Raw genomic sequence first — 13,149 nt, 5'->3', positions numbered from 1 at the left:
TTTGTAAAAAAATGTAAGGTTATTTATGCACTCAACCACAAGGAGAAGAACGAAAAAAGAATAAAATAAAAACGGAAAAAAAAAAGTGAAATACCTTAATGCGGCGACAAATGTTTTCCACCATTGATCACTTCTCTCCATTACGTTTTTTTTTTTTAGCAAAAATATATCGATTTTCTCCCTTAATTTTGGAGAAAAAATTGGTGACTTCCTTCCCTCATATTATGAATTTGGAAAAAAAATCATGTACTCAAAAAAAAAAAAAAACAGATGTGTTCTTGAATTTGTAAATAAATGCAAGGTTCTTCATATACTCAACCACAAGGAGAGGAACGAAAAAGAATAAAATAAAAACGGAAAAAAAAAAGTGAAATACCTTAATCGGCGACAATGAGTTGAATTGTAAATGATTGAAAGATATGAGCTTCATTTTTGGAGGGAAAGAAAAAGAAAGAGTTTGTGGCTGAAGAAAATGAGATATAGAGCAGGTGAAGAAAATACCATTTGAAACACGTGTGTATATAAATTTTAGAACCAGTTAACTTATGTGGTGTGAGATTCACAAATTTTGATTATTGAAAAAGGTTGCTAGTTTTGGTTATCCAAAGTCCAAAATTTGATTATTTCTAAGAATGTTGTTAAGTTTGATTATACCATTGTGAGCCATATTTTACCCCAATATTGTTAACTTTAAAAATAATTTGCTTTTGATTATGCAACTGTGGATGGCCTAATGTGGGGCATTTTTTGAGCATTGTTAAATTTGTTTATCCACATTCGCTTGTTTATTACAATGAGGATGCTCTAAATTTAAATTGGTTCACAAAACTGACAGTTGATCACATCTCTCTCTCTTAATTTTTTTTTTATTAATTATATATATCTTCTTTTGGCCTAAAATAAATGTGATGTAACTACCTAAGTCCAATGTTTGAAATATAATCACAAAAACACCTGAGTTATCACAAGAACGCAAAATCACAAAACAAGCATAGATGTAGTTCACTAGATTTTTTTTTTTTTTTTTGTAACTACACACAAGATTATATTATGAGTACCTTTTTTGAAATTCCTTTAGGACTAGCTAACACGTCTCCTATAACTTTTATAAGCGACAATTTACCCGTAAATAGATTTCCATCTACCCAATAATCTAGTGAGCAAGTGGAGTGGAGTGCAATTGGTGCATCCCTTATATTTTCATGCGCTTAGGCAGAGTTCATTTCTCATAAACACACCCCTGTGATGGAGTATATTAGATTTAACGAATGACAAGAAAAATATCTAACGAAAAACTAGAATATTGTCTCAATCCAGTAAGTAGATTTTAGATTTCTATTTTATACTCCCTTCGTCCCCATTCTTTAGTTTGTTTTGAGAGTCCGTATCACTTTTCAATTGATTATATCTTGCAATCTATAATTTTTTAGGTGCTTTTGAAAATATCGTTTAAAAGAGTTCATTGAGATCTACTCTCTCCGTCCCAAAATGATTGTTCGGTCCGCAAAACATAGTGATAAAAATAATGTAATTTTTTCAAGAAAAAATTCAAACTTTTTCACAAATTAAAAATACTCATTGATATCTAGTAAATTGTTAAAAACTTTTGATTTTTTCTTGCAAAAATTGTATTATTTTTAACACCCCGTTTTGCGGACCGGACAAACATTTTGGGACGGAGAGAGTATCAAACAAGATCCATATTGCATATAAATAACATTACCAATTAAAGTTATAATTAATTTTGTATCCGGTTGGGATAGAACGAGGGACAAAAGAATTGGGACGGAGGGAGTAATTAGATTTCATGCATGATTCTGTTCATGCATGTGAGCTAGCTCCATTTTACCGATACAATCTGTGGAGCCTTGTTTGTTTGAGGGTTTTGAGAGAGATTTTTTAGAGTAATGAGTGAAGAGAGATGAAAAAAGTTTATTGGAGGCGAGATTTGAGTCCCCAAAACTTGTCTTTTTAGTGCTTCCGATTACACTAGAAGACAAAAAACTCTCTTCCGGAGAGTTCAGAAGAGTTAAGAAGAGTTGGACGGTGAGATTGCGCGCTGTTGCGTTCTGCTCACAACAGACCCCGCTTCCGGTGCTCAAAAGCATGAGCATAACGATTGAATCCAATTACTAACTTCAAAATAACCCTTATCTTTTTGATAATTCAGATGTCCTGAACCAGCTTACGCGAACCTTGACTAACCCTTTCCTTTCTCCTTTCTGGAATTGAATGTAGGCGGTTTGTTCATCACAAAAATCACACTCAACCACTGGATAAGATAGATCAACACTAGTCCTACGATTGATGTGTTCACAATATGTCATGGGATCGGACTAGTGGTCCAAAGCTATTAATAGCTAGGCTTCACGCTCGAATTAAATGCCTGAAGTTTCCAAATAGAGTTAAATTTGGGAAGAATACAATAAATAAAGCTGTAGCCAGCCAGTGTCAGTGCCATTGGCGTTATGCATAAGTGTTAAATTGTGGGTTTCAAACTGTGAAGAAGACTTTTATAGAGAATGTCCAAACATGACGAAAAACTGCAAAAGTTTCACATGGGCAGAAAAAAGAAAAGATTTAGAAGAACGTACAAGAACATGGCAGTTGCAGAAGTGTACTAGCTAGGGGGAATCCAAATTCGTGCCTGGATTTCATGTGAAAACAAAAGGATGTCTCGTCCGAAATCTCATTTGTGCAGCGACTCATTTCTCACGTATCTTGATTTCATGTCGAAAAAAGGATGTAAATCGGTTCCATAACGGCGTAGATGTGTAGATATAGCGACTTGTTTCTCTCTTGTCAATTGGATGAATTTACAAGTTATTTTTCGTGAGAGTGCGTGGATTCCATTGCGGGTCTCACTTGCTAACGCACGCAAAACTCATATAATGCTTGTATGTAATGTAGTTCTGTGTTGTGTAGGGTTTGTAAACGGACCAAATCGAGTCGAATATACAAATGTACCAATTCATCATTCGTTGAGTTCATGAATGACTCGGTTCATTTGCAGCACTAGTGTGAAGTTTCATACTATCGCTCATCAATTTTTTACACATAAATTGACCCGAACACATGTGTATAACAAAATAAAATAGAGCTAAAATAAAAAACAGTATCAACTGATCGTAGCTGTAAGAGTTAAATAGTTAAATGTGGCCGCTAGTGGGTCACGTGTTACAAAGGTCCTTAGATTAGAAGCTCACGGGTCTATTGCTAATAAACCCCGAGGGCCCTCCGCCCAATTTATTTCACCAACTTTGGGAATAAAACCTTTTTCTTATTACTAGCAGACAAGAAAAATAGAATTTTTAAGGAGCTTTGTTCGGTTCTTAGTTTAGTTTTGTTTTTCAATTATTACCCTACTTCTTTTTCTAATTATTACCTTATTTCTCCAATTATTACTTATCATTTCTCTCTCTCTCTCTTTAATCATTACCCATCTCTTCAATCATTACCCTATTTTTCTCTCCACCCACTACCAAAACTGAACTAAACTAAACTTTCAACCAAACAAAATCATTAGACCAACTACGCAGTACAGGGGTTAGGGCGTCTTAGTGTGCTCAATCAAAATTTTGTGATTGTAATCCGGAACATTCAGTTTGTAGAAATTGTTGAACACTGCGCGCAAGTTGAAAATCAAGTTTATTGGACATTGATATCTATGTGGTGCAAATTAAATTTGTCTCACAATGCACATTTTCCGTATACCTGATAAGGCTGATATAGTCTGGCTAATGGGCTAATTTTATCCGATCGATCCAATTTTTTCATTGAATGACTTACAACTCAATGTACGTACTCTACAAATTAAACGGTTCAAATTCCGATAACGAAATTTTGATTTGACACTGGAGGTTTATGCGGTTATTGATGCGCGGAAGCTTCTAGCCAGGGAACCCCATAAGAGATTTAGTCTAGGGACCAATATTGATTGATCCATGGGACCTAAAAGCGGCGTGTAGTTGACAGTCCCATGGAATTTCCTTAGATGGATCCCATCTCTGCCCAATATTTGTTGCCATGTTCGTATTTTTTGTTGTTTAGGACAAAATCAAAAGGCAACGCTAGCTGTTTTATGATATAGACCTTACAGTGGGCGCCCGTGATTAATGGATCAGGCATTTGATTTGATGGGGGCTAGCTCTTTGGCATTGTTGAAAACATGGGTTTTTTCACTTGTCTCTGCAAGTTCCAAACAAAATCCATCACAAATGGCAAGTACTACTAAAACATACTTAAGCGAGACAAACAAGTAGGAGTATATAACTGGATATCTGGGTCAGCTTACGTGCATGAGCCTTAACTAATTATGCCGCCATAAAATTAACTATCGCGTGAGGCCTCTAATAGCCCTAAAGATTTAGAATGTTTCTCCTTCGTGAAATTCGAATATAAACTATCTAAAAGTTGTAGGTTTTAGTGAGACTCGAACACATGCATTGTTTCTTTGGTTTCAAAATCATAGTAACATTATTGTGTCAATGTGACTCGACCAGGGACGGACGTACGTTGGGAATTTGGGACATGCATTTGGAATCACATGCCCGTACTTGATATTCTGCCGATAGCTAGCTAGTATATTATTCATAATCACATAAGTGTCCTGATAGATTGCAATATATCCAAAACCCGTGGGCCGTGCTGTGCACTATTCAGACCATCTGTTTCAACAATCAATGGTTCAAGTTTTTAAAAAAAACTTTTCCGGGGACAAATAACCTATCTCTTTCCTGGGAGAGTTTTCTAAATCTGGACCATCTAAAACACTTTTGGATGGTTGAGATCGCACATCACCATATTTTGCACTAGGTGCACAACACGCCTCTTTGGTAACGCCAACATACAAAGACATTGTTGGTTGGTTTACAATTATTTATATGAATGCTTTTTTTAAGAATTTGTTTATATGAATGTTTAGTTGGAGAATTTTTGTACTTGATCCAATATATAATAGTCATGCAAACAAACATTTAAAAGAATCACAAACTTAACATTTGTGCATTGAGGTCAATTACGAAAACATATTCTGTAAAATATGTATTCATGAATCATTTTATGCCTATTTTTACACACTTTTATGCAGCTACTGTACTAATGAAATGGCTACGTTCCGAATTAGTACTATCTCATTAAATTGAACGCGCATGGTAAATTGATGGTTCAACAACAGATTGCGAGAGTCAAACGACTAATGCTTCAATGCATTGAATTGAGGAAATGCAGGGGCTCACCTCACTCGTAAGCATATGAAACGGCTATGAGAGGGGCTGTAGGGATTAGTCTGTGATGTGCGCAAGTTGACCCGAAACATCCTGCATTACCACACAAAAAAAAGAGAGAGAGATTAGTGTTGAATGGAAACATCAAGCTTTCGGTGCCTAATTTTTAGCAAGCTTTTAATGTTGTACCATCAATTGTAGTAACAAATTTGTTTAGATCTGGGTTTGAGACCTATAGGTGTCTGGACTTGGTCCAACGAGCGTTCCTGGGTTAGTTTCTTGCTTACCTAAGGTTTGGATTTCGGGTTGGCAATGTTAAGAAAATAGAGTCTCACATTGCTTGGTAGTGGAATGAGTGATCACTTAATAACATTTGGGACCTCACCACTCATTGCCAATTGGCTTTGAAATGGATATAAAGTTTCTACATGGTATCAGAGCGGGGTCCGTTCCACCCCACATTTTATAAAATTCACAATTCACACTCCACGATGACAGATCAGCAAAAAAGCTGCACGATGATAGGATCCAAAAGTACGTGGCCACACGTGATAGACCTCAAACGCGTTTGCACGTGAGGGGATGTTAAGAAAATAGAGTCCCACAACAAAAAAGCTGCACGATGATAGGACCCAAAAGTAGCCACACGTGACAGACCTCAAACGCGGTTGCACATGAGGGGGATGTTAAGAAAATAGAGTCTCACATTACTTGGGAGTAGAATGGGTTATCACTTAATAACATTTGGGACCTCTACACTCATTGTCAATTGGCTTTGAGATGGATATAAAGTTTCTACAGGCAGAAGATAATTCTTAACTTTCCTTAAGATTTGATGTTATTATCCCTTATCCTTTTAATCTTTGTAATAATTTCAATGATTAATAAAAAAAAATTGCCTTCCAAAAAAAAAAAAACAAATTTGTTTATACATGAAACTTTGAAAATAAAATTTCGTCCATAACGACACGACAATGGACTTTTCGAAATTGTATTGGCAACGAGCCAACGATGAGTCTTTTATACGCGAAATATAGGGATCATATTTCATAAACATATGCTATATAAAGCTATGCTAATCTTCCACGTGAGAAGAAAGGCCGATGAATTTGCTCCTCACAAAATTATTTTGTGTGAATTCCTTAGTTTTAGCATAGATGTTTTGTCTTTAATCAGACCGGGAAGGAGATTAGTTGAGGTGCGCGTAAGCTGACCCGGACACCCCTGACCGTCGAAACGTAAAAAAAAAAAAAAAAGGAAAAAAAGAAAGAAAGAAAGAAAGGCTGACTGTCATTGTTTACCTGTGTTGAATTGGGCTGATTGCCAATCCTCCTAATCAAATACTAGCGTGTTGGGCTTTTTTTGGATTTTGTAGAGCCGAGCATTTGTTTGGACCAGTTTGGGTATTGAGCATGCGGGCCTTATTCACGAAAACCTACCCCAAAAATGATATTTGTAATTCGTTTTCGACCAGTTGGCTATGCTAATATTTCGGCTCATTGAGTTCTTAAGCTCAACTCTTATTATCGTGTGAATGGAGAAAAAAAAGTAGTATATGATTCTTCTATTTCTTGCACAAAAAAAGAATAAAATGCTGTGCAAGGTATCACAAGAGATGGGATACAAAGTTGGGATTTGGGGGGGGTGGCCTGCGGTGCTGTGATCAAGGCTATGGGCCTACGACGCCTCAATACTCTATCGTTTTATGCCAAAATCAAACCCTGATTGTGGTGTCCTTAAGTCACGTTTGCGAGCTAACGCAAGCCGAATGTTGAGAAAAACATTAACAGTTAGGAAAGTGAATTGACAGGAACATAGCTTTCATTGATGTGTGTAAAACATTGTCCTAACATGCTAGCTTTTACATAGGCTATAAGATTTGGTAAGCAAGAAACCTAAACAAATTAGGAAAACATAAATAACAAGGAAACATAGAGAATAACTAGAAAACATGAATAATACTCTAGACTAAATCAAGAATTTTATTGGTGCCGATTAATTCAAGGGGGTCCATCGACCACTGACAATTGAAAAATCACTAATGCCAAGGGAACCGACCACCCCTATACCGATGGGTACCAACGGGCACGCGGGACCCACTCCGGATCAAAAAATAGAAAATTGGATCAATCACCTAAACATATCGAATTGGGCTTATATATTTTCCATGGGCTTACTAGTTTTTTTTAAATTATTGAACAGGTCGAATTATCCGTGCGGAATCTAGAATGGGCCCCGCATGCCTGTCAGTACTCCATCAGTATGCTATTGGTCAATACCAATAGCACGGTTCAAAAATCCATATTTAATCGGATTCCGTCATCAGTTTGCAAGGTTGGACTTTGGCACGGATTCTTTAAGGCAACTGATTGTGTTTGATTATGGGTATAGCCTAATTTAGAAACCAGGAATGTTGTTTGACACTTGGAGTACAAGGCAAGAAAATCAAGTCAAAAAAGGAATTCTATTTCCTTAGGTTTAAAAAGGGGCATATTCGGTGGATATAAAAAGGGGATCAGGAGGGTTCTTTGGGGGCGGAATTCCCACGCGTAACAGAAGAAGAAAGCACGCAAGAGAAAATAAAGAGCAACAACTCAACTATCGGCTACTCTCCTCGACTCGGGTAACGAGAATGTCTCTCCAAGTAGCGTGATTAATTGTTTAGCTTTCTACAGCTTTTATTCAACAATTACTTGTATCACTTTTGATGAATTCATGTTTTATTAAACTAGAGATCAATCGAAACTGCCGCAGCAACTTTGGACGATTTCGAACTATTTTTCGGGGTAACTGTTAATTCCGTGTTTTATAAATTATATATATATATATATATATATATATATTTATTTATTTATTTATTTACGAAAACGACATACCAAGAAACTAAGAGCGAGACGAGAGAGCGACTCTTGAGTTTGTTGGTAATGGGGAGTGATTTGAAGGCATGGGTCTCAGACAAGTTGATATCACTCTTGGGATACTCGCAGCCTACTCTGGTGCTATATATGATTGGGTTATCAAAGACAACTTCGTCCCCGTCTGACTTCGTCGGTAAGCTTGTGGATTTTGGGCTATCGGCAAGTAATGAAACGCGTAAATTTGCAGAAGAGATCTACGGGAGGGTTCCGCATAAAGGTTCGGGGATTAATGTCTATCAGAAACAAGAACGAGAGGCGGCGTTACTGGTTCGGAAGCACAAAACTTACTCTATTTTGGAGGCCGATGATGATGATGACCATGATGTTGGAGGTGGCAGTGGTAATGGCTCTCATATTCCCGCGGCTTCTGAGGTCAGAAATGCCGATGACAGTCGTAAGAAACGGTTCAGGAAGAAGACCGAGAATGATCAGGAAGACGAAGATGATGAGGTGGTTACAAACATGGAAGAAAAAAGACGAGTTAAGCAACGGACTAATGATGATTCTGAGTCGGAGGAAGAAATATTGTGCGACCAAAGAGAGAGGGAGGAGTTAGAGCGCCACCTCAAAGATCGGGATGCAGCAGCGACGAGGAAGCTAGGCGAGGCAAAGTCGAGGAGGAATGAGGAAGAAGAATTGGTAATTCGGAGATCTAATGCTTTGGAGCAAGATGGCATGAATACTTTAAGAAAAGTTTCAAGGCAAGAGTATTTGAAGAAAAGGGAGGAAAAGATAGTGGATCAGCTCAGGGATGATATAGAGGATGAGCAGTATCTTTTCGACGGTGTAAAATTGACTGAAGCAGAATATCGCGAGCTGAGATACAAGAAGGTGATTTACGAGCTTGTTGAGAAGCGGTCTGAAGACGCTGATAACGTAGATGGGTATCGAATGCCTAAAGCTTACGATCAGGAAGGCGGTGTGAATCAAGAGAAGAGATTTTCTGTCGCTATGCAGCGTTACAGGGACTCGGGTGCTGGAGACAAAAGGAACTTCTTTGCAGAACAAGAAGCATGGGAGGAGCATCAGATTGGAAAAGCTACCCTTAGGTATGGTTCAAAAGATAGGAAGCAAAAAGCCGATGAGTTCCAGTTTGTATTCGAGGACCAGATTGATTTCATTAAGGCATCTGTGATGGATGGTGTCAAATTTGAAGATGAGATTCCTGCTGAGTCCCTCGACAAATCGATGGAGAAATCAGCATTTGAGAAACTTCAGGAGGGCAGAAAAACTTTGCCTATTTATGCATATCGAGATGAGTTGCTTCAAGCTGTTGAAGATCATCAGGTTCTTGTTATAGTTGGGGAGACGGGCTCCAGGAAAACCACGCAAATACCCCAGTATCTACATGAGGCTGGATACACGAAACGAGGAAAGATTGGATGTACACAGCCGCGGCGAGTTGCTGCTATGAGCGTTGCTGCCCGTGTTTCTCAAGAGATGGGTCTCAAACTTGGCCACGAGGTTGGTTATTCCATTCGTTTCGAAGATTGCACTTCAGAGAAGACACTTGTGAAGTATATGACTGATGGTATGCTACTTCGGGAGTTCCTCGTGGAACCTAATCTCGCAGGTTACAGTGTTGTGATGGTGGATGAGGCCCACGAAAGAACTCTCTCAACCGACATTCTGTTCGGTTTAGTTAAGGATATTGCCCGGTTTAGACCGGACCTCAAGTTGCTTATCTCAAGCGCGACTCTTGATGCAGCGAAGTTCAGCGATTACTTCGATTCTGCTCCAATTTTTAAGATCCCCGGTAGGCCGTTTGAAGTTGAGGTGCATTACACAAAAGCACCGGAAGCTGATTACTTGGATGCAGCTATTGTAACTGCTCTGCAAATCCATGTCACTCAGCAACCTGGAGATGGTGACATCCTGATCTTCTTCACTGGGCAGGAGGAGATCGAAACAGCCGAGGAGATATTAAAACACAGGACAAGAGGGCTTGGAACTAAAATTCCGGAGCTCATCATATGCCCTATCTACGCAAACCTTCCAACAGAGCTACAGGCAAAAATATTCGAACCCACCCCCAAAGGAGCACGTAAGGTTGTCCTTGCCACAAATATAGCAGAAACCTCAGTAACAATCGATGGGATTAAGTACGTCATTGATCCAGGATTTTGCAAGATGAAATCGTATAATCCGCGAACTGGGATGGAGTCGTTATTGGTCACTCCCATCTCCAAAGCATCTGCAACTCAGAGGGCTGGTCGATCTGGACGGACAGGTCCCGGGAAGTGCTTTCGATTATATACTGCTTACAACCATGACAATGATATGGATGACAATACTGTCCCTGAGATACAACGGACTAACCTCGCAAATGTTGTTCTCACTCTTAAGAGCCTTGGCATTCACGACCTGGTGCATTTTGATTTTATGGACCCACCACCAGCTGAAACTTTGCTAAAAGCCTTGGAATTGCTCTTTGCTTTGGGTGCATTGAATAAGTTGGGAGAATTGACGAAAGTAGGCAGAAGAATGGCGGAGTTCCCTCTTGATCCCACTTTATCTAAAATGATTGTTGCATCAGAGAAATACCAGTGCTCGGAGGAGATCATATCGATCGCTGCTATGCTTTCTGCTGGAAGCTCAATCTTTTACCGCCCGAAGGACAAGCAAGTCCATGCTGACATTGCACGAACGAATTTTCACATGGGGAATGTTGGAGATCATATCGCGTTGCTTAAGATCTACAGTTCCTGGAAAGAAACCAATTACTCAACTCAGTGGTGCTATGAGAATTACATCCAGGTTAGGAGTATGAAGCGTGCAAGAGACATAAGAGATCAATTGGAGGGCCTATTGGAGAGGGTTGAGATTAAACTGATGTCGAACTCTAATGATCTAGAACCAATAAAGAAGGCTATAACGGCAGGTTTTTTCCCTCATTCAGCCAGGATGCAGAAAAACGGTTCTTATCGGAAAGTCAAAACTCCCCAGACGGTTTATATTCACCCGAGTTCTGGTTTAGCACAAGTACTTCCAAGATGGGTTATTTACCATGAATTGGTTCTGACAACAAAGGAGTACATGCGGCAGGTTACAGAACTGAAACCGGAGTGGTTGGTTGAGATCGCTCCACACTATTACCAAATGAAGGATGTGGAAGATCCTGGATCAATGAAAATGCCTCCCAGTGCAGGACGTGCGTCTCAGTATTGAATTAAGTGGTGCTGGGGGAAGATTCAGAGATGCTGAGAGCAGAAGTAGCTGTTGGCAAATTTTGTGAATTTTTTGACTTATTTTTGTGAATCTCAGGAGTGAATTGTGTAACTGTTATTCCCGCTTATTAACTGGTTTTAATCAATCCTTTTTTCCGCATCTGATGGCAGAATAAGGGTGTATAATTATTGCAAAGGAAATGCCTTGGCTGTACTGAAGTATCACCATGCCACGGTATGGCACTACTCCATTTTGCTTGCAGTATATCTTGTTCTTTTTACTACTTGGATACCTTTCCATTGATGTATTAACATGGGATGCTAGTCCAACATTGGCAGTTTTCTATAAAGGATCTTTGGCTTAGCTTAGTAGTGACTTTGTGTTATATCATACAATGATAATTCAGTTGTCGAAGTTGAACTGAAAGTCTTTTGAAATACTAGGGTTTTTTTTTTTGAATGGTTGAATCTACCTTCTATTTGGTGATCGGAGACATGAAACTCTCTTTTACATCTAAGATCTTCCGAGAGGCTCTTAATTATAAAGAAGTTGCGAGAAGTAAAAGAGCTGAAGCGTATAGTCGACATAGGCGTCTTAGCTCTTACAGTCTTACTTCTTGCATTCTATCAAGGACAATGGTGTGCGATGTCTTTATTTTACCGTAATACTTTACGCTCAACTTAGTGGTTGGCAGTACATATTAGACGGTGGGATGGCAGTAAGCAGATTGAATGCTTTAGTGGCTCACTAATGGATCTTTAGCATAAATAAAATAGCTTTGCATGCTTTTGAGCTTCTGATGAATCGTCTTAAATAACGGAGATTTTACTGTTCTACTCTGGGCCGTCTTGTAATCTACTGTTCCACAATAATCCTAAACATTTTTAAGTCTCATTGCTCGGCAGACCTTTTCAATGGCCAATTGTAAAGGGAAAACACGGGGGCTTATGGTGCCGCAGCACCTATAAAACTTAAAAATTTTAGTCTCTATGTGCTCCAGTTAGTTGCATAAACGATGGTCATTCTATCTGATATCACAACGGCGCCTACACATTTTGACATTCTCGGACATTGAATAAAACTTTAGTGATTATTGGATTTCAAAAAGGCATAAACACACTGCTTTAAATCTTATATTTCTCGTCTTTCCAACGTAAAAGTTCAGAATTGATCTCTTTATAGCCTTGGAGCTCAGTAAGTTCATAATGAAAACAGTCACTAATCAGTATTGGTAACTGGTATTCGCCATTCATTATCTGTTTTTAATCGGTCCTATTTCCTCTTCTGATGGCAGAGTAAGGGTGTATAATTATCGCAAGGGAATTGCCTTGGCTGTACTGAAATATCACCATGCCAGCCACGGTATGGCCCTATTCTGTTTTACTTGCAGTATATCTTGTTCTTTTTACTACTTGGAAACCATTCTATGAACGTATCAACATGGGATGCAAGTGCCACATTGGCAGTTTTCTAGGAAGGATGTCAGCACATTACTACATTAGAGTGCGATCCTTCGCTTATTTCTGTTATTTATTTCCATCTCTGCTGTATGTCATCTCTCCGCTGTAAAACTGGACATGTGATTTTCTCGTCTTTCTTTTTTCTTCCTCTTTAGCATGTTGATTCAATTTCTGCAGTGAAACGCTGTTTTGTTCTCACCTGATTGTAAGCTAATGGCCTCTTCATCGGAAGACACTACAGTGGCGCTCTGGGAACTTTACCCTCCTCCAACGTCAACTTGAGCAGGTAGAGTATTCACTGGAATTTATATGTGCAGTTTCGGGTAGTTCTGCATCTTCTGTCATACTGGACAATACATGTCCTCGACTTGTTTTTAT

At 38.8% G+C, this 13,149-nt stretch overlaps 1 protein-coding gene across 6 annotated transcripts in view; it reads left to right on the top strand.

The window, feature by feature from the left end:
* Window positions 1-8,110: 8,110 nt before the first annotated feature.
* LOC131330948 (pre-mRNA-splicing factor ATP-dependent RNA helicase DEAH1-like) overlaps window positions 8,111-13,149 on the top strand; it is an 11,754-nt gene continuing 6,715 nt past the window's right edge. The window contains exons 1-3 of one of the 6 annotated variants that reach the window (XM_058364717.1): window positions 8,111-11,545; window positions 12,606-12,673; window positions 12,949-13,057. In XM_058364717.1, the coding sequence (XP_058220700.1) occupies window positions 8,150-11,311 (3,162 nt within the window). In that variant the 5' untranslated portion in view covers window positions 8,111-8,149 and the 3' untranslated portion in view covers window positions 11,312-11,545; window positions 12,606-12,673; window positions 12,949-13,057. Of the gene's footprint in view, window positions 11,546-12,605; window positions 12,674-12,926 lie in introns of all 6 variants that reach the window. The other 5 variants (XM_058364715.1, XM_058364716.1, XM_058364714.1 and 2 more) reach the window with 5 other exon arrangements.

Source organism: Rhododendron vialii, chromosome 6a, assembly GCF_030253575.1.
Source record: "Rhododendron vialii isolate Sample 1 chromosome 6a, ASM3025357v1".
Taxonomy (NCBI): Eukaryota; Viridiplantae; Streptophyta; class Magnoliopsida; order Ericales; family Ericaceae; genus Rhododendron; species Rhododendron vialii.
The sequence above is the reverse complement of the archived record's forward strand: the minus strand, read 5'-3'. Positions and strand labels throughout refer to the sequence as shown.